This window comes from Cryptosporidium andersoni (genome assembly GCF_001865355.1).
Source record: "Cryptosporidium andersoni isolate 30847 chromosome Unknown contig_8, whole genome shotgun sequence".
NCBI classification, from domain to species: Eukaryota; Apicomplexa; class Conoidasida; order Eucoccidiorida; family Cryptosporidiidae; genus Cryptosporidium; species Cryptosporidium andersoni.
Genome location: NW_027122797.1, coordinates 116015 through 140781, shown reverse-complemented (window position 1 = coordinate 140781; position 24767 = coordinate 116015). Strand labels below are relative to the sequence as shown.

The 24767-nt window shown below is 25.8% G+C and overlaps 12 protein-coding genes across 12 annotated transcripts; 4 read left to right on the top strand and 8 right to left on the bottom strand.

Annotated features, from left to right (window-relative positions):
* Nucleotides 1-542: 542 nt before the first annotated feature.
* cand_037970 (zinc C3HC4 type domain-containing protein) lies at nt 543-3119 on the bottom strand (the record flags this gene model as incomplete). Its single annotated transcript, XM_067214022.1, has 1 exon — nt 543-3119. The coding sequence occupies one exon, from the start codon at nt 3117-3119 to the stop codon at nt 543-545; it is 2577 nt and encodes an 858-aa protein (XP_067069835.1).
* Nucleotides 3120-4007: 888 nt separating this feature from the next.
* cand_037960 (uncharacterized protein) lies at nt 4008-6062 on the top strand (the record flags this gene model as incomplete). The annotated part of the gene is made up of 1 exon (XM_067214021.1): nt 4008-6062. One exon carries the CDS (start codon nt 4008-4010, stop codon nt 6060-6062), a length of 2055 nt encoding a protein of 684 aa, XP_067069834.1.
* Nucleotides 6063-6454: 392 nt separating this feature from the next.
* cand_037950 (zinc C3HC4 type domain-containing protein) lies at nt 6455-8770 on the bottom strand (the record flags this gene model as incomplete). The annotated part of the gene is made up of 1 exon (XM_067214020.1): nt 6455-8770. The coding sequence occupies one exon, from the start codon at nt 8768-8770 to the stop codon at nt 6455-6457; it is 2316 nt and encodes a 771-aa protein (XP_067069833.1).
* A 709-nt stretch (nt 8771-9479) lies between these two features.
* Nucleotides 9480-10355, bottom strand: cand_037940 (MPV17 PMP22 family protein; the record flags this gene model as incomplete). The annotated part of the gene is made up of 1 exon (XM_067214019.1): nt 9480-10355. One exon carries the CDS (start codon nt 10353-10355, stop codon nt 9480-9482), a length of 876 nt encoding a protein of 291 aa, XP_067069832.1.
* Nucleotides 10356-10637: 282 nt separating this feature from the next.
* Nucleotides 10638-11701, top strand: cand_037930 (alpha beta fold family protein; the record flags this gene model as incomplete). The annotated part of the gene is made up of 2 exons (XM_067214018.1): nt 10638-10866; nt 11430-11701. 2 exons carry the CDS (start codon nt 10638-10640, stop codon nt 11699-11701), a joined length of 501 nt encoding a protein of 166 aa, XP_067069831.1.
* Nucleotides 11702-12726: 1025 nt separating this feature from the next.
* Nucleotides 12727-13383, bottom strand: cand_037920 (RAN-binding protein; the record flags this gene model as incomplete). The annotated part of the gene is made up of 1 exon (XM_067214017.1): nt 12727-13383. The coding sequence occupies one exon, from the start codon at nt 13381-13383 to the stop codon at nt 12727-12729; it is 657 nt and encodes a 218-aa protein (XP_067069830.1).
* A 290-nt stretch (nt 13384-13673) lies between these two features.
* Nucleotides 13674-15763, bottom strand: cand_037910 (uncharacterized protein; the record flags this gene model as incomplete). The annotated part of the gene is made up of 2 exons (XM_067214016.1): nt 13674-14752; nt 15076-15763. 2 exons carry the CDS (start codon nt 15761-15763, stop codon nt 13674-13676), a joined length of 1767 nt encoding a protein of 588 aa, XP_067069829.1.
* Nucleotides 15764-16239: 476 nt separating this feature from the next.
* cand_037900 (uncharacterized protein) lies at nt 16240-16713 on the top strand (the record flags this gene model as incomplete). The annotated part of the gene is made up of 1 exon (XM_067214015.1): nt 16240-16713. The coding sequence occupies one exon, from the start codon at nt 16240-16242 to the stop codon at nt 16711-16713; it is 474 nt and encodes a 157-aa protein (XP_067069828.1).
* A 229-nt stretch (nt 16714-16942) lies between these two features.
* Nucleotides 16943-17605, bottom strand: cand_037890 (EF hand family protein; the record flags this gene model as incomplete). The annotated part of the gene is made up of 1 exon (XM_067214014.1): nt 16943-17605. The coding sequence occupies one exon, from the start codon at nt 17603-17605 to the stop codon at nt 16943-16945; it is 663 nt and encodes a 220-aa protein (XP_067069827.1).
* Nucleotides 17606-17917: 312 nt separating this feature from the next.
* Nucleotides 17918-19282, bottom strand: cand_037880 (PH domain-containing protein; the record flags this gene model as incomplete). Its single annotated transcript, XM_067214013.1, has 1 exon — nt 17918-19282. One exon carries the CDS (start codon nt 19280-19282, stop codon nt 17918-17920), a length of 1365 nt encoding a protein of 454 aa, XP_067069826.1.
* Nucleotides 19283-19629: 347 nt separating this feature from the next.
* On the bottom strand, nt 19630-23112 carry cand_037870 (uncharacterized protein; the record flags this gene model as incomplete). The annotated part of the gene is made up of 1 exon (XM_067214012.1): nt 19630-23112. The coding sequence occupies one exon, from the start codon at nt 23110-23112 to the stop codon at nt 19630-19632; it is 3483 nt and encodes a 1160-aa protein (XP_067069825.1).
* A 519-nt stretch (nt 23113-23631) lies between these two features.
* Nucleotides 23632-24756, top strand: cand_037860 (DCP1-like decapping family protein; the record flags this gene model as incomplete). The annotated part of the gene is made up of 1 exon (XM_067214011.1): nt 23632-24756. One exon carries the CDS (start codon nt 23632-23634, stop codon nt 24754-24756), a length of 1125 nt encoding a protein of 374 aa, XP_067069824.1.
* Between the last annotated feature and the right edge of the window lie 11 nt (nt 24757-24767).

Below are 24767 nucleotides of genomic sequence, written 5' to 3'. Positions count from 1 at the left end.
TATTAATTTATAACTTAGATATATCTCTAACCTGTATATTTGTGATATAGCAGATATTTATTCAAGTTAGTTATAATAGCTATAACAATAAAAAAAAAAGACAATTTACAAATATATACAAAGTATAAATACTTATACTAATCCTTAGGGGTTTATGAAATTATACAACAAAAAAATTTGACGCCTTTAATAACTGACTATATGCTATAATAAGGTCCAGTAGTAACTTCATATCGATCTTTTCAAAAAGATAAATAAGTGAATAAATTTATAAATACCATACTAGAAAATAAGTTAAGTGTATATGAAAAGTCCTCTGACTTTAGGTAGAAAATAGAATATTTTCTTAGTTTAAACCAATAAAGGTTCATCCTAAAAACTATTATAAGCGGTTAAATTATTCCACCATAAACGAGATTTTAAATAATCCTAATGGATCTATTAGCTTATTAGGGGAAAACCATGCACTAAATAGATGAAATACTAAATACCTTAATATTAAGTATTTAATTGTGGTACTCCTTAGCTATTATTACAAATATTTATTGGTTTGTGACTGTTGGAGGTACTGATATATTTCTTATATTATAAGATCTATAATTACTTCTAGATCTTTGCTGCCTAGATCTTAATGTAGATCTACACCTTAACCTTTCCATAGAAGTTACTGATACTGAAGCAGCCCTTCTTGTAATTGAAGAAGCTTGAGGGTTTCTATTTGATAATGTATTGTTATGTAGACGTAGGAGCCGGCGTATTTCAGGATGACAGCATAAAATCGAGTCACTACACAATACTCGTAAAAAAGGACTTCTATTCGAATTACCAAGATTATTATTACCATAATTATTTACCTCACTATTGCTGTTTGATACTAGCTGATAATCAGTTGAACTAACTTCTGCAACTACTTCTACATTATATACTTGTGAATGGGAAGAGCCAGTTGGAATTGTATCTTTATTATTATTATTATTATTATTATTCATGTAATTAGAATCTTTAGATTTCTTTTTTATCCACTCTTCTTCTATATCTAAACTAATTCGTAGAATTTTAGAAATTCGTTCTCTGCATATATGACAAGTAGGATGCTGCCTCATTCTAACTGAATGAGCAATGTAATCTCCCAAACACTGTATACAAACACAACCATGCCCACAAGGTGAAAATATATTTGTAGTAGAACATTCTAAAAAGCATATTGAACAGTAACAATTTCCAGATTGCATCTCAAATTCATCAATTTCATGTTCAAAATTTGGGTGAGATTTATTTTCATTATCATTTATTGATATATTTGATGTAACTTTATAATTTATTTGAGTATCTCCACTTTTTTTATCTCCAAAGGGTGTTTCTATACTTATTCTTGGGTAGTTAGAAAAACAAAAAGAGTTCACTTCAATTTGTTCTTTACACTCAACTTTTACAGTATAATCCTTTTGTATATTATTATTACCCCAAAATGGTAATTTTATAATACAACTATTTGGATTAACTTCATGAATTCTAAAATAAGTGGAACTCACAGGAATAACTATAAATCTTTCTCTATCATTATTATTATTATTATTATTATTATTATTATTATCTACTAGCTCTAAAGTTCCTCTTTGATGATTAGTTATATTAAAATTAGATCTAAATAATAAATAGCTCCATATAGTATTTCTAATATCAAAATTACTTCTCATGTTGAAAGTTGTCTCTCGATGTATGAATTTTTGAAGATTCTTTTCTATTTCCATATATAGTGCTGTAACCCAAATCATAATAATCCATGGTTTCAATAAACCTAATATACAGAGGCACAAAGATATCATTAGATTAAGTCCAAATGATGTATAACTAAATATTGCTAATAGATCAACTATATACTTGTATTTATCTAACACGTTTAGGTACTTATATATTAGCCAATGGATCACAGAAAGTAAAATCCCTATACTATATATAATCCAAGAAAACCATTGAGAATATATTATAAATAGAGGATTACTACCTAAAAACCACCAAGTTATACAATTTTGGCCCTGTATACCAATGATTAAAATAGATGTTGAAGCAAATCCTATATATATTAATGGAAACATACTAGATGTTTTCAAATAATTTCCTCCTATACTCACCTTAATTGAGGTTAGAAACTCTACAATCACTTTACAAAGTACACTCAGCCATCTTACACATATTAATATAAAGGCCAAGATCATTTCAGTAATAGGAGTAACAAGCCAATTCTTTGAATCAACAAATAGACTTGCAGTCTGAGTTGAATCACTAAATAATTTATTATTTACTAAAAAATTTGTATTATTTACATATGGCATATTTGAAATCTTCATACTTTTTACTCGTACTATGCTTGAATATGTCTGTATTTGTTCAGTTTCCCCTAACTGAGTTTCTTCATTATTTCTAATTGGAATATATTGATTTCCTTTATATTTATCTGAGTTAGTTTGATTAGAGTAATTATTTGAGTCACTGTAATAACTACTTATTAATGGACAATCACATTCTAATTTTGAAAACTTTAATATTGACACATTATTTGCTATATTACTGCTAAAAGATAAATTTAAATTGTTAATATCATCAGAAATTGTTCCTCTAATATTATTATTTTTATGAATCATTATTGAAGTACTATCCATGTGAAATTCATTATTTTCTTTATCTTTTAATAAGTTACTTCCATTTTTATATAGAATATTGCCCATTATATTCTGTGAGTTTAGTATTTCTGTATTTTTCTTTTTTATATTCAAATCTCTTAGAATATTATTTTTAAAGTGATCTATTTCTTTATGATCTTCGCCTAAGTTTATAATGTTCTTCTGTGGATTTGAAAGTAGTAAAATTATACCATTCTTCATGGAACCATTCCAATCAAAATTACGGAAACCTGGGACATATATCCACTGTTTATTAGAGAATAAAAGGTTTAAATTTGGTATAAGAAAGTAGATTTCTATTACAACAGGAATTATAGTTGAAACTATTAGTATGGATCTAATTATTTTTTTTTTCAGTGATATAACTTGATTGTTTTGATCATGTACTTCATTTTCCTCAGTAAAAGGTAGTATTACATTTGTCTCGCTACTTTGCATTCTATTTATAATCCCTGTTAGGCACTTGTATCATTCATTGTAGCCCCTTTATAACAAAAGAAATAATCACCCCATGACATTCCAAAATGCACCCCATATAGCGCCATTAGAGCGCCTCTTTTTTTTACATGTCTTTATTTAGTGGAAAGTGCAATTTTACAATATTCCTTAATAATATTTACTTAATGAGTTATGATAGGTAAGTCTTGTTATATGAGTAGGTATCATTTTATTGTTTTTGTCTATTAAACTAAGGTATCTATACTAATTTAAAACAGAACAGATAGACACTGTGAATATTAGTCAATGTACTTAAATGTGATCTTATTGTAATGGACTCTCTGTATATATATACTTATAAAAGTTATGTGGGATATATTCCAGGTATTTATAATTAAAAAAGCTATATTACATATCTTGATCTGAACTATCTTCCAAATCCTAAAATTAAATAATACAACGAAGTACACCTAATATCTAAATTAACCCAATCATATATTAAAGATAAATAGCTCTAAATTCTAATATTATGTTTCTAGCAAAATATGCTTTTAATAAATGAGTTTAACCTTGTAAATAACAGAGCGGTGCAAGGCTGCAAGTTCCTCTCGCTCGCTGCGCACTAAATAGTACATAAATACGTGTATATATTAGATTCAAATGTTCATTACTTATAAAATCCTATCTCAGGTTGATATTATAATATTAGTCTAATTATATACTCAATATTTATATTATTTGCTAAAAAACTCTCAACTTCGTAAGATATTTTATTATAGTATTTGATTTTTATCAATTGACTACCACTTATAGGTAGTGAAATTAAAAATATATTGTAATTGATATATATATATATATATATATATATTTATAATTATACGATAAATTATGTATCATCCAGATGAAGAGTCATCTTTCAACTATTTATCTATTGGACCCACAAGTTTAGATAATATAGATAATAGCTTAAATGAACAAATTCACAGTGCATATAAACAATTTAATATATGGAAGTATTTATTTTTAGTGGTTTGTGTATTTGTAATTTTGGGTTGTTTTGTATCTCCATATAAAAATCAAATTAGTATGATCGATTCAACTGATTATATAGTGGATTTTAATTATACAGATAAAACTAATAAAAATATTGAAGAAATGAATAAAATAGTACCAGAATTTGAAATTGAAAGATTTGGTATATCAGATATGACTGAAGATGTTTCATTAGATAATTTAACAGACAAAGAATTTATTAATGATTCTAGTTCTGAGCTAAGGTTATTAGATAAACTACCATTATCTAGGATTACAACAGATTTGTCTGGTTATTATTCAGGAAGTCATTATAATTCTCAAGGATTAAATAAAAGAGCACTAGATAATAATATATGTAATGACAAAAATTATACTAAAGAAGTCTTAAAAATGGTTTATGAATTAACTTATTTTGCCCTACCAAAAGATATAAAGAGTGAAACTAAATTTGAAGCTAGTGATTTAAAAATTATTGGGGATGATATCTGGGTTGTTTGTGATAATTCATGGCATTTAGGACGCTTTGGTTTAAGTTTGACTCCATTTTCAAATAAGAATAAACTGGTATATATGAGAACCACAACAGCTGGAGGACGTCCAATGGATGTTAAAAATTTACTAGATGGAACAGATCCAACAAAGGAAGATTCTCAATGGGAAGCTATTATCTATGATAATGTAACAAGACATCTTTATGTAATTAGAGAATCTATTCCCCATATAATAGAGAAAGGACTTGGTAATTATAACTATGGAAATGAGATAGATCCTAAGATAGAAATTAATAGAGGGAAAGAATTGAAGTATATATTTGACAATATAGATGAAAAGTCAGATAATATTAAAGGAGAATTTGAATTTGCAAGTAATAGAGAATATCTAGATGATATCCAAAAAGGTATAAATGATTTTGAAATTCAAAAGAAGTATTGGTCTTTTGAGAAATTTTGCCCATATAATACAAACTTAGAGGGAGTCAAAATAATAGATCAGAATTATCAGAATTCACTATATACAGAGACAAAGGAGGTAAAAGAGAACAAAGAGTATAGAAAAACCAAGAAAGATCAAGATGACTTGAAATCAAAAGTTGTAGAACCTCATTATCACTCGCACATAATTGAACTAGCATTAGTTAATGTAGATGGACAGGATTTCTATGAAGTTATAGAGAATTGTGCATCTGAATATTTATTTATGTTTGATAATAAGGGTTTTGAAGGTGCTGTTGGATTAAGAACAAGACAAGGAGAGTTTTATATTTTAGGACTATGTGAGGGTAACTATTGTTTAGGAGGAGTTCAAGGAGAACAACCAGGTAATGGAAGGCTTGTTTTAATGAAAAAAGTTTACATAAGTTATCAACATAATACCCCAGCAGATATAAAGATAGCTAGGAACAATCAAGAAGTAGTCCAAAATATAGAAAATAAGGATTTTGATAAAGATACCAACAAGTATAAAAATGGAAATTATGATTTAAATGAGAATTCGGATATTGGTGCTTCTAATATAACAAAACAATTGATAAGATGTATATGGAAAACTGTTAGAATGATTGAAGTACCTTCAGAAGTAAAGTTCCAAGATTATTCTTCAATTGATGTCAAAGGTAGCAAAGTCGCCATTACTTCTCAAGAAGATTCTGCAGTATGGATTGGAAATATTAATTATGGAGATGGAGAATTTCTAGATCCTCAAAAGTTGTCGTTAATAGCTGGTGGGAAAACTTATTACTTTCCTAGAGATTACGATTGTGACTACAAGTATTGTAATATTGAAGGAGTTTCATTTATTTCCGATAATCTTATTGTAACTGTTTCAGATAAAATGAAGAAAAATAAAAGACAGTCCCCAAAGTGCTTAGAAAAAGATCAATCAGTTCATGTCTTCTCCATCCCAATATGAATTAAGTAGTAATAAAAAGTAGATATTGTAAAAGAAAATCCATATATTGCTCAAATTCTGTTCTATTTTTATTATTATTGAGAAATTATGTTGATTAATTCCTACTTGTTCTCTAACTCCTCTTGAATAGAATAAATTCTTTAATTATTAAAAATGTAACGTCTTTATATATTTACTTATATTCCAGTTTATTTTTAAATTTAGTATTAAATACAAAAGATTGAAATTTCAAGCTACTCTAAAAGTATAAGTGCAAATACAGGCATAAATCTATAAATACTTCAGTTTTTTAATGAGATGATAGATTTTATGCTACCTATAAGTTACAAGGGATAGATATATTTCTAAGCTATATTAAATAAGATTTTAGAAAATATTCAAATCGAAATTTTTCATTTTTTTTGTACTAATATGGGGTATATAACTTCTATGCATGTCTGGGAAATATATTCCTCCGCTGAATAGTCTCCACTTTCCTTTTCATCATCCCTTAAGTCTCTATTATTATCTAATTGCCAGGCTATTTCAATAGGACAACGGCATAAGTGACATTGAGGTGACTTTTTTAATTTGCATACTGTCCACTTTATCATCTCATCAATACAATTACTGCATATCCCACTATGATAACATGGGGAGAGTACAATATTGCTTACTCTATCATAACATATCATACAAATAGAGATCTCATCAGAGAATGAATAGTTTGATGATGATGATGAACATGGAGAATTATCATCTGTCTTCTCAGATAATTCAGGGCAGATTATTAACTTAGAATCTTCTGATGACAGCTTTTTCATTAAATAAGTATTTTCCCTATCATAACTATTATTTTTACTTCTCTCTTCATTCTCTTTTAAGTCCTCTACTTTACTTTCAAACGGTAATGTATTTATATTGCAATATTCTCTTCCCTTATTTGATAATCTAATATTGTTTTCAAAACAGCTTTGCATATAAAAAGTTGGTGAAAGTTTTTGTAACTTTATAGATATAAAAGAATGTCTAAATATTAGTGGAGGAGGATTAGATATAGATTTTACAATCCATTCACGTTTACCGTCACTATTGCAGTTGACCTTTTCTTCTTCTCTTAATAAGTAATAAGGGAATATATACTTATAACAATTGATTGATCTCTCTTTAGTTTCATAATCTATACTATTGTGTAATAAACCAAGATAAGCACGTAAAAGTAAATCACAACATTGACATATAATTGTTACTAAATTTGAGTTTATCCATGGACTTGTTATTTGTGTAGTTAACAACATTACACTACCACTTAAAGAAAAGCCAAATCCACAGCATGCCAAAATAATCAATGCATGGCCCAAGATTTTCTGAGTTGTACTTTGAATATTCAAGATATTTGATGTACTTTGTTCATTTGTTGTTTGTGATGTATGGATTGTCTCTGATACTGTATCATCTGTATGTAATTCTCCAAAATAGCTATCTGAATTATATTCCTGTCTACCTTGTCTTATTTTCTTTATTTTTGCAAATTGAAAGCTTAAGCAAGAAGTAACAAGAGATATCCAGAGAATCCATTGTACAGATTCATGTAATGCAATTCTTGGAACATGTGTACATCTATTTGGAGTTAAACCATATAATAAGTATACCGAAGATAATGACCAAATATAAAAAGTACTAAAAGATAAGAGAGATCTGCACTGATTATAAAATATTAACTGACTTCTAGTAATATCATTATATCTTCTATCAGTATAAGCATTATCATTATCTTGGTTAGGTAGGACTTGCATTACCATCCTAAATAGTAAAATGCACCATCTAAACACAACAAATATTAGTGTTGTTACTTTAAATATATATGATGGTTTATATTTATAATATAATTCTGGAAGTATAAAGGTAAAAAAATATTGACCATTATTATTATTTTTATGAGTATATAATGAGCACCAACTGTTAGGTACATTAATAAAGTTTACTTTGGGTTGTAAGTTCAAATTCTTATTCTTATTTCTTTTATTATTAATTGAGCATTTCATATTAAAGATTTCATGTAAACTTAATAATGAATAACTTATACATGTACTAACTTGATCTTTAATATATTTCTTATATTCATACTTTAATATGCTACCCTTAGTATCTTTGATCATTTGTGTATGGTTATTGTTTTGTAAATTGGTCATATATATTTGATATTGACGAGAATTCCTCGTTATAATTTTGCTATTATCTATCAAAAACTCATCCTTTATTTCGTATAATGGTTTAATATCAGAAGATAATAGTGAATCTGTTACTTTAGATTTATGTTTCCTCTTTCGTATAAACTCTTTAATATCATATTTAGGTACATTATATCCATCATTATAAAATCCTTTTTGTTCATTCTCATTTGTGAATGAAGATAGAGCAATGAATTCCCATGAATTTACTCTAATTAATAAATCATTATTTATTTTTCCCTTATTGTATATAGAGGGTACTAGTAACCAGTCTGTATCTCTAACGAATACAGATAATAATGGTACTACGGAATTCATCTCATTAATTAATGGTAAAAGTGTAAATATCAAAATTATCAAAATTTTTACTAGCCATTTCAAAAAATAATATTGTTGCATCAGCACCATAATGCATTTACTTGCTACATGACCTACATGCTCACTGACTCGTCGCCAATTACTGGATTCCCTTGTACCAACAATCAACAGGGAAGACATAAATATATTAGTGATATCTGTAAATGATAATTAAGACAAATATTCTATAATGTTTCGAATCCAAGCATCTATTATTTATTGAGATTGTTTATTTTAGAGCTGATTTGGGCTTTAGTATAAGAAAAATCTTAATATTTAAATAAAGTAGCTTTAAGTATCAGCACTAGTATTTACTCAAATTCTTAAAATATTACTTTATTATTATTACAGGTAATATATCATGGTACTCTTAATCACGCGATGTCGCGATGCATGAGTTACTGCTGATGATTGAGCGGTCAAATTCACATGCATTGACGTGTTACAGACGTTATTAAAATTAAAATAAAGGAAGTTACATCACTGAATATTTATTTTATAAATATTCGTAATTAAAGAATCAAACTATTATACTAAAGTCATTTGTAAATATCTTTTAATCAAAATTTAGAATTAAAGTAATAATTATAAATAATTACAAAGTAATGGTAATGTCGAAAATAAAGATACTAATTATATAACCAATAGTTAAATCATAAATAAAATATAAACAGCAATTATATCTGTAAATTATTGTGTAATATTATTCCTTAAATTATCTTCATAATATAAACATTGATAAGACTAACTTTAAAGTATATTCAAAGATTTACCTCTATCATTTATAATAGCTATTTATTTAATATTTTATATTATCTCCGCTCAAATAGTAAATAATATATATAAATATTCAATGACTATATATATATTTATTAAAAATATTATAATTCTGAGCTTCTAATTTATTATGAGAAGAGTATGATATAAAACATGTCCATAATATATCAACAAAAGAGTCCCATAATGGTCTATATGAAACAGGTAAATAACGTATATTAAATATGTCTGACAGTGGCCAAAAATACCAACTTGAAATATATGTATTTAAAAATTTCTCTTTAATTTCTTTAACTCCATATTTAACTCCAGATTTTAAATGAAAATAGCTATTCTTAAATGATCTATCATATTTAAAAATATTATTTAAAGTTATCTCCAGTATTGGAGTTAAGAAAAGAAAAAATCCAAGTGAAAATGGTATAAATATAGTTTGAATTAAAATAACTTTTTTTAATACAACTAACCAAACGTCTTTATTATAAAATTTTAATATATAATTTTTATTAATATTTAATAATTTAGATTTGTCTTGAGAAATTAGGTTTATTTTGGTATTATCAAATAAATAATCTAAAGTATAGTAAAATGGAGTCAACAAGATCCCATTGATTATACATCCTTCTAATGATACAACAAATGTTCTTATCAAATTCAAATTCTTCAAATTATCAATATAAATTTTCTTTTTTTCTAAATTAAATTTCATTAATCTATATAACTTATATATCCGATTATCACTATTTAGAAGAATTTCATTATCTATAATAGAATAACTTTTATATGACATATTGGGGATGTTATGTTCTATTGTACCATTATCTATTTTACTCTCATAAATTTGAGCAAATATGTCTCCAATACCACACAAGATAGAAGCACCAATAGAGTTGATGAAAACATCTCTCTTGACATTAGAAATATTTAAAGATAGTATACGACACTTCATTTGATTGAATAAGACATTTGAGCTAATAAATCTTATTCAACATAAATAATATATAGGCCAATTTCGATATATAAGCTAAATATTTCATACAATATTCCTTAATTACTAATTGAAAAGACCAAATTGTTAACACCAAAGACTGTTTCAATATATATATGGTTTAAGCGCTTTGTAGAGATACTTAAGACGTGAATTTAAGAATTTATTCATTATACAGAAATACAAATAAGGTAGTCACAGAAATTTCTCAGTTTCCTTAAGAAGAAACTATCACTGTATAATATGACATTAAAGTCACTATTACTTTTTATTCTATATTTAAGTGCTGTAGGAAGTTTTGGAAGGGGAGTTGAAACTATTGAAGATAATAGATATGTAACACTTTCCAGTGGTAGGACGAAATATCACATATTTGGTACAAATAATCCCATATATAAAGGAATTGTTACTGTTTATGGTCTCCTTGGTTGTGGTGAAGGATATAATATATGGAGGGGTACTATCGTAGATCGTGGGTATCATTTATTGTAATATGATTTAATTGGACATGGATTATCAGAGTGGAGGATAAAAGGTCTTCTTGAGATAGATGACTTTGTAAAGCAACTTCGTGAATTATTAGTAGCTATTGGTTGGTCTAATTCCAAGATTATATTGATAGGATTATCTCTTGGTGGCCTAATCGGTGAATTATTCAGTAAAGTATCCTGAACATATAGAAAGTTTAATTTTGTTGGCCCCGGCAGGTATAATTTCAAGGTATTATTCACCTAAGTTATATAAATTCTCAAAGATATTTAGTCCTTTAGCTAAGATTATTCATAAATACCCTATATTTTTCAAAACTATGAAGGGTTTTTTTAGATTTACTAGGAATAGTATCACCCAGCTCCTGCGATCCTTATTACATTATGAAGTGGTCCACTATATTTAAAATAGGATTTAATGGAAGACTGTTTGAAAGATATGATTATAAAAGACTAGCTAAAATAAAAGATATGTTTCCAATATTGTTCATCTAGGGAGGAAATTATTCAGTATTACCATTAAAATTTGCATTTCCATTTTTAAAAGTGAATTTCCCAGAATCTAGAATTGTGACTCTACCTTTTACATCACATGTACTTATGTCAGGTAGTTTATCTCCAATAAATATAGCATTGGAATTTCTTGAGAAGACTACTGTTGGAAATACTTTAGAATCATTAAACAAAGAATCTAATGAATTTCAAATAATTGAAGGGATTAAATTCAGGTATACTAATAATTCAGTTATTTATGAGGTAAACACTGAAAAATATCTAATTGAGGATTATACAGATATATTAAACTATGAATATTTTTAAACAACCCAATAATTCACTAAATATAATAAAATAAATAATATTTAAAAAGATGAAGTTCTTATTATATAGCTTTTGTAGATATATAGATTTTATTAAAATGTGTGAAGTGATCAGATATACTCTTTCTAAATTATTATTCAATGTTATCATTAAGGTGCTAATATATTCCCTGTACATTTATATTACTGAATATATATATGTCTTTATATAACGGTTATTAGTAAGTTTTAGTTTATTTTCTCTTATTTTGAATATTTGATAATGAAGATATTGTGTTAGTTGGACGGGCTACAAATATGATAAGGTGCAAAGTAATGAATAAGATATTAAATTAAGTAGATATATCATTAATTATATTTATAATTAATTGATACTTTTGAATTTATTCTTATTTGTATCACTTACATATTGATAATTGAGTTATTATAATGAATATAACAAATTGTAAAAAGATCATCCCCCACTAGTAAAGTATACAGGTAAATAATTGAACTATTTTAAATTAATGAGAAACAATTTATCGTTATTCAAACATACCACAAAAAATTCACTTCTAATAACCTTTGCGATAAGTTGCCATTTTGTTTCTGGAGGGATTTCTTGAATATAACCGTTACAAAGATTTGCCTTGAAAGTCTATAGAACAAAGTTAATTAAAATTACCTATATTAAAATTTCTGATAAATAACTATTTAAAACTTACAAAATATATTACAACTAAATAGTAAGAAATAGGTATCTTCATTTTTTTAGAACTACTGTTAGCTATGCAATAAAAATACGATACCCGTGATGGCGGGTCCACGAGACAGAATTACATGCATCGTCATTTTGAAGTTACTTCATAAATTGATAGGTGTTGATGTAAACAAAATTAGACACAACTTAATTTTAATAAATAAATAAATAAAGTTATTTTTTGTAAATATTAATATTAAACAAAAGTAGATCTTTAAAGTAAATTCTAATGGTTTAATATTTTATGGTATATCTAGGTGTAAGTAAATATGTGATCTATATGTTCTTTATTTTTCTTCACTTTTGGATGAATCTATCTTAAATTTACCTAATTTATCAATCTCTTGCTCATTATCCTCTTTAGTGTACTCATTAAAAAGTTTCATATTTATAACAGCAGCTTCTTCAAATTTTTCCTTAAAAATATCTGCTTGTTCGACCTGACCAAATTTCAAAGCAAATTGTTCAAGTTTCTGATCTTCTGAAAAGTCTTGTACAGTCCAAACCCAAATTTTGTTACTTCCACTGTTAGGAGTTAATTTACAAAAACTACCTTTCTGAATAACATAATGATTTGCAACAATCTTAAAAGTTTTCTCTTGCCTTAATAGAAATCTAATTTTCTTAGTTTCCTTGTGTTGCAAAAGTTTTGCATTACCAACTCCTCTCTCTTTCCATTCTCCATTAACAAAGCGATATAGTTTTGCTCGATGTTTCCAAAATTCCTCCTCATCTTCTTCTCCTGTCATCACTTCAACCTGCTTCAATTCAACCTGCGGAGTATTCCAATTACCCTCAGTGATCTCTTCCTCTGGATAATATTTCTCATCACCACTTCCTTCACCAGTATTACTAGGTTGTTCTGTAGTATTATTCTCTAAAACCCGTGGAACCACTTTCTCTTCAGCTACTGTAGATTTATTCTCACATTCTACACCAGTCATTTCAGTTCTTTTACATATAACAATCCCCAGTAATTAATATTAGAATGAAAATTTCTTATTTTCTTCTTTATATTACAAAGTAAAGTTTACCTCCTACACTTTCGTAATAAGTTTATAGGGGGTGTCTTACATTTGTCCTACTGAACCCGCCCAAGATAATGATTCAAATCTATCAGAATTAATTTAAATAATTTTGTATTCAATATTACTTAAGAACTGAATATTAAAAGGTTAAAAATCAAGTAAATTTAAAAATAGAAATTTTAAGTGCCACTGTAACTGAGATTTTATTAGGAAGATTGCAATCGGGCTCTTTCTAATACAACCTGTTTCATATACATTAGATGTAGTTCAACAGTTGTAAGAATCACTACAGTAGCTACTATTGCAATTGGAACTAATCTAGATAATACACATGTATTTGTAGTCTCATCTAAATTATAAAGTAACCATGATGAACATGGAGGAGGTATACATTCATTAGTGGGGGCAAAGTATGTCGAATTTCCTAAACAAAATTTCTTAACAGTACAATGCTGATTGTATACCTCATAATTGATGTTACTATGCATATTCTTAGTATTCTTGGTGTAGAATCCAACCTGTCCAGATTGTGAGTTAACAGTTATACCAAATGACTTCAGTACCAAAGTTCCAAAAAGAATGAGAGGTGAATTGGTAGGGGCTATAAATGGTCCTGAAGTATCGAAATGATCTTTTTGTATGTAAATTGGAATTATATTTCCAACTGAATTAATAATTGATACAGTTAAACATAAGTAATCAATATCTTTATTCTTAACAATTAAATCGTCAAGCAGGATAACTATTGGTGTTAAACTTCTTTCTTCTAAATGTAAAATTAGTGGAGGTAAAGGACGTTTTAAAACAATACAAAGTAAAGGAATATCAGAATTTGAAATTTGTAAATTGTTATATTCAATTTCTGAGCATGAAACTGGTAACCAACTTGTTAGTCTTTGGTACAAAAAAAGTGGAAGAGATAGACAACTAGAACCAAAATCCAATGCACTCGTCCAATGAGATGAAATACCTTGCATTAAATTTACTCCACAAACACCAATATTATATACTTGGAATAAATTTAGAGCATCCTCAAATATTGCACCAGTTTGTTTAGATTCACTCCATATGACATTATTAAAACTCCAATATGGAGATGGCCCTCCTAAGTATAAAAATGATGGTTTATACCTTGAATTTTCAATTTTATGCAGATGTTCTGAATTTGAAGTCATAGGTAATAATTCATAACTATCTATATTTATATCAAATGAATAAATTGAAGCATTATATAATAACATCAAGTTATTCCATAGTGAAGATTCACGACATGAGATAGATGAACCTACAAATATATAACATTAAATTAATATAAAGTGGAAATAATTTTATTGCAAAGAATCAATATTCAATCTCATATTCTACTTCTGCTCATACATATAGGTAATATTTATCTAGTCAATATAGTCAGATTTTCCCTTTTTATCAACATCTAAACCTAAGGTATTCAGACCCGAAAGATGGATGAATGTTGTGGGAATTCATCATATTTGTAAATGTTAATATCCAAATTAAACTAGATATTCACAGTATATTATGAGCAAAAATAAAAAGAATTGTTTCTATTCCTAGATATATATGAGTACATTCTGTTATTTTTAAACATACCTACAATGCCAATAAGCCCATCAAAATCTTCCAATGTAGGCCAATTACTATTACAAATATTTGAACGTATGAGTTTTATAGGAAAATTTTGTAAAACTAAACGTGGTGATAGCGATGGTATAATAACCATATCATTTCCTTCAAGAGAGATTTCATTTTGTATAATTCCATCATAAACCCTTTGAAAGTTATGTAATAAGGCAAGATTTGAAATATTACTATTATTGAAATCAGGAAATTCAGCATGTTCATCACAACTATATACTGATGAATATAGACCTACAAAACATTTATCTGAGTTATAACACCAAGTTGCACTTGATGATATTTTTGGATCATAACAGTTTCGTATTTCAGAGAATTTACTATTTCCAGTTCCATATTCTTTTCTATTTGAATGTATTAATTTATTACAAGCTGGACTCATTTTTTCAAATAACCTTATTCCTTCCACCAAAGTGTCAATTGCTAATCTTAGGTGCTGATCTCCAATTATTATGTTAAATCCAATTCTGTTATTGGATATTTCCAATGGTATTTGCAGAACCTTTTCAGAAAAAGTTTGTGTACCATTATTTTCTATACAAGAAGTTTCATTAGATAGTACAAGTACAAATAAAAAGAACAGAATTCTCTTTAAAAATAAATTTTGGTTCAATACGTCATATACAAAATTCGTTACAAACATTAAGAAGCATATTCAGCCAGCAATTTCCACTTCTAAGAGGTTCGTTACACCATAATATATAGGTAACTAAGGTAGAATATATCGATTACTAAGAGCATATAAAAGTCCAAAATAAGGCTTTGTAATATAATACTACAAATTCTACTCTAGTAAATATCTAAATTAAAATATAGCGCCATTTTTACCGCCAAGTATCGAGTTTTTTTTTCATCCCTAATTTAACAATATATTATAGAAGATGTGCAGCCATATTATTTTAAGTTAAAATTAGCTTAGAATTTTGGATATTAAGGTATTTCTATTTATATAGATCTGATTTATAATTTAATAATTTTCTCTATATCAATTCTTTGAGCTTGATCTGTGTAGTAACATCTTTATATTTGTTCGAAATCGATGAATATTATAATAAAATTCACTAACAAAGGTCAGGATATATCTCTAACATTTCTATTTATAAATCACAACGAAATAAAATGAATACTTTTTCGATATTTATGCTTATCTTTATATTCTGCTCATATTCAGAAACTTGTTATAATGGTAGATTATATGATGAATATAGCCTTAGTAGTAAATCTTTTATATCTTCAAGTAATATAGTGAAATCTCGATATGAAGAAATTGAGTACTTTCTTATAGCTTTCAGCACTTTACTTAACAACTATCATGGCTATTACAGTGGTTATAAATCAAATCTAGAAGCAATGAAAGTTAATATTGAAGAATTGTTTACGAAAAACTTAAGTACTGATGAATTGATTATCAAGTATTTGGAATTTGCAGCAAGATATTACCATGAAATAAATGTCAAAAATGATATATACAGAATTTTAAAATATCAAAAAAATTTATATGAAGATACAAAACGTCACATTCATTATGAACCCTTAAGTAATAGTATTCTAAATATAAATTTGCAATTTATAACAAATTTGAGGATCATTTGATATCTAGTTAAAAGATAGTTAAATAATGTAGAATGGTAATATTAGATGTTGAGAAGCTAGTCTAATCCTCTAATAAATTCTAAAGTTAATATTAAATATTTGATATATAGAACTTTATAGATACATAAATACGCCAAATTATTTTTTTAATTAACTAATATTTATTCTATATTAGAATAATTGATTCATTTCAAAACTATCTCTTTTATTTTATTGTAAATACATTAATCTAATTAAGTATTGGTTTTCTATTGTATTCTAGATAACGTTTAATCTCTTCATAGCTAATAAGTCCATCATTATTTTGATCAGCTATGAAAAGTAGTTCATCAGCTTCATCTGGTGTCAATGGAGAAATACCTTTTGTAATTAGCATTTGTTTAAGTTCTAAAGCTGTTATATATTCACTATTATTTCTGTCTAATAATCTAAAACCGAGTTGAATTTCATCATCGCGGTCAAGTCTCAATATTTTCATTCTTGCTAATCTACGGAAATCTTCGAAATCCAACATTTCATCTCCATTAATGTTAAAGTCTTCTTTTAACATGTTTAATTCTCCTTCTATATGATCACCAGTTACCTCTGCAGCTATTGCTTCATATCTTGAGAATGTTACAGTGCCATTATCAAAAGCTCGCCTTAATGCAGCAACTAAATCATCTAAACGTATCTTATTATCACCATAAGTATTCAAAGTATCAAATAAACCTTTTAAAGCAGACTCATGCTCTAATGTTAATTCAGTGATACCATATGGAATCCTTCTAGTTCGCTTTGCCTGATACACTTCATTTGCTTCTCCACTCATAGGGCAAACATATTGCACTACTCTAGCTGAATTAACACCACTCTGGGTGCGATTCAAAGCTAATTCAGTCTCAATTTTCATTATTTTTCTCAAAAAAATTAAATATTTGATGTGAGCATTTTTGTTGTGAATTCACTCTAGAGTGTCACATCACGACACATACATATTTGTGTGCAAATACATTGGCGCTATATGCATCATTTCTAAATATACAGAAATAAATATAACTTAGAAGTCTACTAATTCATAAATAATGAATTTTTAACTTCAATATATTACTAAAATTAAATAAATATAGATTTGTTGATTCCCTTCTCAATTAATAAATCATAACTTTTGAGGTAGAAAGAAAACAATTACAATATCTCTTGTAGTCTGACATCAATGAGTTATCTAAAGGGTATTTCTACACAACCCTATAATTTCATTTTCTATCTCATTATTCATTGGCTTTGAATTGTATCTTATGTTTAAGTAAATCTCTTTGTTTCTTCTTTGATATATCGATGCATTCTGCACAAATTTTAAAGCAAAGAAAGCTTTAATTACTTTTACTCTCCAAATCTTCTCAAGAATATGGAATAATGAATTAATCTGACTATAACGATATAATCCTAACAATATACGTTCTTGTATATTAATAGCATAAAGGCAATTCCAAGCAAATCTAAGCCTTTTATTAAAAATTGATGCTAAAATATTAATCCTGTTAAATTGATTACTTATTAATACTGGAAGTGATTTTTCAAAATAAAATGAGTTACATCTATCAAATTTAATATTACCACTTTTTTCACATAATTTTTGTTGATTTCTAGTAAATAACGTTTGTCTCCTCCAGATATGAAATAAGTCTCTAAGAGTAATCTTTTCATGTAGTATACAAGTTGTTGTTTTATGCTTTTTAAGAATATCCCAATGCAATTTCAGCCTACTCTCAACAATTCGGGAAAATGAAAACATACTTTTTAATATATTTACAGATATTTGAACTTCTTTCATAAATCTTTTGAAAATTAAAGGTCCATCACACTCATTTTCATTGCTTTCAATAGAAGTCACAGAATTTCTATTTTTATTTAATAATAATATGTTAAAAGAATTTGAAAGCAAAATAATAAGTCTTTTCTTGATAATAAAATTTAATTGATTCAGTATTAAAGCTCTATTTGATTTTTTTAATTTACGAGTAACTTTCTCAATTATTCCTTCTGCAACACTTCTCTCTATATATTGTTCATTACTAATAAGATTCTTTGCCGAATTTTTATTATTCTTCCATGATTTAATATTGTTATTAATGTACAAAACCCATCTTTGCATATCAACTGTAGATGTACACTTCAGTTTTATTTGTACTTTTTTTTTTCTACAACTACTCATGCAAGAATCATCTGACTTATTTACAAAAATTGAAAATACACATGAATCAATTACAGAAGCCTCACATTTTATTATACTTGCAACAGATATACTCTTAGTTATATAAAATGGATATTTTACTTTATGAAATACCAAAATATTAAATTGTATCATACAATACTCTCTTGTCCAATAAGATCCAAAAACTTTATTTACTCTTTTTCTAAGGACTAGACCATAACATCCGGTAATAACAACTGGTAACTTTATTATATCATTTTGTATTGGAATAGAGGTATTAGAAGTTGATTGTGATTTATAGTTCAATTTTATTTCTGGTGAAATTGCAGCTACAGTATTAATATCACATATACTACTACCACTATCATTATCCATTATTCTTTATAGTGAGTATTTTGCGCATAAATATAATTTTAGAGTATAACTTATCAGTTTATTTAAAAAAAATCACTTCATCATTTCAGTTATAAAAAATTAAGATTGAATATAGCGGTACAGACCAAAATATATTTACTGCATGCATGCAACCTTTAAAAAAAAATTTATTTATATATGACTACAATGTAAACTAAATTTATTGATTTATATATTTACTCTATTATTTATATTTTAGAAATTTAAGTTTTAAATTCTAGTAAATCTTCTTTCTTAACCAGCTTTACACCTTTATGCTAATAACTAGCTAGTTTTTCTTTTTTTTTTTTTTTATTCTATTATATATACTAACTAAACTGAAGATGGGATATTGTATTGTTGTAAAGACATATTATACATTTTAATGAATCTGAGATCATATTTAGATATTCAGAAAGTATTTTAGAATGGGATATCTCATAAAAATAACAATAATAGTGGTATGAGTGTCCACAATTAAAAATAACAATTGAGCCTTCATTAACATCTTGAAAATCTTTTAAACTAAAATTATTAATTTCTAAACTTTCAGAACTTATACCTCTTATCGAATTATAGGGATAATATTTTGGAGTTTTATTATCATTTAAAATTGATTCCACTTTTTTTATTTTTCTGTGTAGTTTCTTGGTAAAATTTGGATTTAGTAATAATTTAAAGCAAATATTACAATAATCAGTATCTTTTGATATGATAATTGAATTAGACAACTTTACTAAAAAATATTGTTTTAAGCTTTTTTGAGCAGATAAAAGAAAATTTGAATTACTTGATGCTATAGTTAAATTGAATTTTAGATGAGATAACACACCTAAATCAATAAATGAGTCAATAGTTTTGATATTTTGAAAAATTTGAACTTTACTGAAATTAATAAGCCTTTGTAATTCATCAAATAATTTTGATTCAAATAATTCGAGGTTAAATGGTAAATAATGCCAATCACAACAAAATATAGATAATGAGCAATTATAATGAGAATTAAAATATGCTAATATATTTTCAACATATTTCCGTACTGAATTATTTGAATATATATTTTGTAATTGATAACAATTCAAATCTGAATTAAAGGTTTTTTTTGAAATATAATCAGCCCAAATAATAAAATTTTCAATATTTTGGTTATTACTTGAATATAACTGCTCGATAAAACTTAACCATAAGAATTCAATTTCCCCCTTATAAAGTATAATTAATGATATACAACTGAATACAAGATTTCTATTTAATAAAGTCTTAAATAAATCACTATAAAGAAGTTCTTTTTGATTATTTGGTTTATTATTTAAAAATAATGAAAGGCACTTTGCTTCAATTAAGTATATATGTGAATGTATTACTTCATTATCAAAATTTCTTCTATTTAATTCATTATATTCAACAAATTTACTAAAATTAACATTTAAATCCTCAATTTTATCATTAATTTTATTAATTAAAATATTAAAATCCAATTTTTCCTTAAAATCTAGTATAAAATTTAATAATTGATGTGGAGCAAATTCAACATACAATAATGGTAATATTTTAAAGCTATTTTTTAAACCTTTTGCATCATCTAATAATAAATAATCATTAATATTTTCATCAAGACAATATGAAACATTATTTAAAATATTCTTTATTTCATAGTTTGCCAAAATGTCCTTTTTTTTACGAGATATATTAAAGCTACAAAATGAATCCTTAATATAATTAGTAGAATCTACCAACTTATCTTGCCAATAAACCAAAAATTTAAAAAATATAAAAGTTGAATTTTTATTATTCCTTATATAATCATATAATATTTTAATTGATACATACCCACCAAATAATAATAATTCCAAAATATTTTGATTATTTATTAATAATATACAATTTATATGCTCAATAATTATTTGACCAACATCATTACTTGAAATTCTATCTATAATATCTATTAAAATTTCTTCAAAAATATTATTATTCATATATTTATTTAATATATGTATACAAATAATAAATATTTCTTCATATGATGATTTTCTCTGGTATAGTTGTAATATTTTAATATAACCAAATAAAATATTCAACTTTCTCTTACAATTTATAATATTATCAATATAACCCTTTTCTTTTTTTAAAACTAATGAAGATAATCCTGAACATAATTTTAGTTCACTAATCCATGGTTCATTTATCCTAATAAAAAATAACAACTTCTCCTGATAAGTTATTTCATTATCAGAAAATTCCTTCTTAATAATAACATCAAACCAAGAATTTAAAATAAATATAAATAATTTAATATCATATACAAATACACACTTAATTAACTTAAAAAACCATTTCATTGAATTAATTGATATTAATATAATATATTTATATTCAATAAGTAAAGTAATAAATTCTTCAAAATGCCCAAAAAAGTTGTAAAGGTTCATATATACAGATAATAAATCTTCTATTTTATTATTTAAATAATACGAATATATTAATGAATTATTAAAGTATATTCTCCTTTTTAAAATATCTAAAGATTCTTTAACTTTATTTTTTTTTAATAAATCAATTATTATCTTAATTTCCATATCATAAGATATATTCTCATCAATTAAATATAATACATGATTAATTTCACTTTTTTTATTATACCACCATAATAAATCATCACTACTTGTACGAGATATCATGATAAATGATTTATTGTGATTAAAATTAATGATCATTTTTGTCTTCAAGAAATTATAAATTTTTGGTTTATTTACGAGTAAATCAATATAATTATTTGAATTAATATTATTATCTTCATTATATAAAAATCTTGTCAAAAATTTTATATTATGATGTGTAATCACATGAAACAATTTATCAAGTAATATTAATTCAATTTCATTAAAGCATTCTTGATTCATTAATAGCATAGCAATAAAAGAATTTTTAAATGGAGTAATATAAAATGGTCTAACTGATATTATCTTATATTTCTCTGGTAATGTTAATATATAAATTAATTTAATATTTCTTAAAGTAGATTCTGACAATTCTTTATATATATAAATAGAAAAAATTCTATTTTGAATAGAAATATATTGTTGATTTGAATGTTTAAAGAGGATTATTGAGTTACTTAGACTATTATTATTATTAATATGTTGTTTCAAAGGATATATTACAATAGTGTTTCTGTGTCTAATATTATATATATATAAATAATTGTTAATTACCCAATATAAAAAGTATTCTTCATCTTGATTACTATAGATTACAGTTAAATTTCTAGTATCATATAATTTATTCTTATATATTATTCTTATATTTTGAATCTGATTATCATTAGATATATTAGCAAGTATTATATGCCCTTCAGTAGTAATTAATACAATTTCTTCTAAACTTTTTATTATTTCAATTGATTTTATAGGTGCTATAAATTTTTTTTTTATTATTGAATGTTTATGAGAAACTATTAAAGATTCCTCCTTAATAGTCCAGTACAGTAAATTGCCATCTTCATCAATACCAAATAGTTTTATTGAATTTAATTTACCAGTTTTTATATAGACATTTATTATAGGTTTTGAACTTTCTGTATTAATTTTACTAATAGTCTTCATACTCATTTTGTTTATTAGTATTATTTTCCCATCTTTAGTTCCAACACAGAAAATATCAATATCTTTATTTATATCAATACATAATATATTGTAATCTTTTAGCTCATCAAGTAAAGATCTATTAATATTATATTCTAAAATTGGTACAATCTCCTTGTCATCTGCTCCGTTATTAAAGAAGCTGTTAATATTAGAAATTTCAATATCCATATCTTTACCTATATAAATCTATAGATGAAACAATAAAATTGAATATTGATCAAAATCAAATATATAGTCCTAATTATATCCTAATAAGCAAATAAAGTTAATATTATATTAAATTATCCATATACAAATATTCGAGTATCCAAATACTTTATTAATAGGATTTGTTCTAAAAAGAATAGTTAAAATAACAGTAAATGGCCTACATAGATAAAAATTTGAAGGGATCGAGTGCAATAGCTTAAAATAATATTAGAAATGTACTGAATTTTTTTTTCTTCTTCTTCTTTCTTTTCTTTTTTTGTCTCAACTTTTCTTAATACTTTTTGCTTATATTTATTGGAAGGTGAATACGGAGTAATATGATGTTTTAGCGCGCATATGTTTGGCGCCTTTTATGGGCATTAATTATCTTCGAATAATAATGAGATTATTGAAGTATTATAAAGGGGATTTAATAATTGAATAATTATACAATAGAAATAAGCTGAGGTAAAGGCTCAGCTTAGATAATATATATATATGAAAGATAGTTCAAGCAGACTTCAGGAGGGTAAAGGAGTTGATGAAGCTAATAATTTTGGTGATTTATCTAAATTTGAGCTAGAACGTAGAAGATTAAATTTACAATTACTAAAACGTCATGATAGTGATATTGCAGAAATAGTAGCATGTTCTAGTTTTGTTAGTGTATATGTAATGGATACTTCTAGTCAAAAGTGGGTTAGAGGAGATGTTGAAGGCTTTTTACATATAGTTAGGCGTTCAACAGAACCTAAATATGAATTAATAGTTATAAACCAAAAGAATCCAGATAATCTAATTCAGAACATAACAAGAGAATGGGAATTAAGTGGTGAAACAAATTTTTTATTTTATAAAATACCAAGTGGTAACATGGTATCATATAATGATATAAATAATACTGAATTACAAAATGGAGTCAGGGTATGTTGTTTATGGTTTTATGAAGTAGAAGAAAGGAAGAATATTGAAAATACTTTGAAACAAATAGTATTTAAATTATCAAATATAATACCAATATTATCTGAAGGAGTATGCTCATATTCCCAAGATGCAGGCAAAACGATTCTTGATATGTTAAATAAGAAGACAATAAAACAAAATAATGCTAATACTGAGGTGTCAATAGATAGTGAACCTTCTCCAATAATTGATTCAGTTCAAAAATTATTACATTATAAGGATATTTTAGGTAAAAGTAATAGAAAAATGATGCAATCAACCATTAACTCAGAATCATTGATAAATAGTAATAGTATATTATTGTCTTCAAAAGATATAAAGAGTTCAGACTCAATTACAAATAATGAGCATTTAGTAATATCTGATACTTATGAAGTTAAAAATACTCAATATACTGGTCATAATCTAAATATAACTCCTGATATGATACGAAATATTATATTAGAGGTCCTCTCATCATCGCAGGTTTGTCAAATGATTGAAGATCGTATAATGGCATTATTTAATAAAGTTAGAGGAGATAATATAAATAATGTACAATCATTTCAGACACAGAAGTCTTGGAGTAATAATAAAGTACACTCAGAACAAAAAGTAGGAGGTAAACAATCAAATTCACATGGATCTAATTCTCATTCTTATTCTACTAGTCATTTATGAGGTATCTGAAT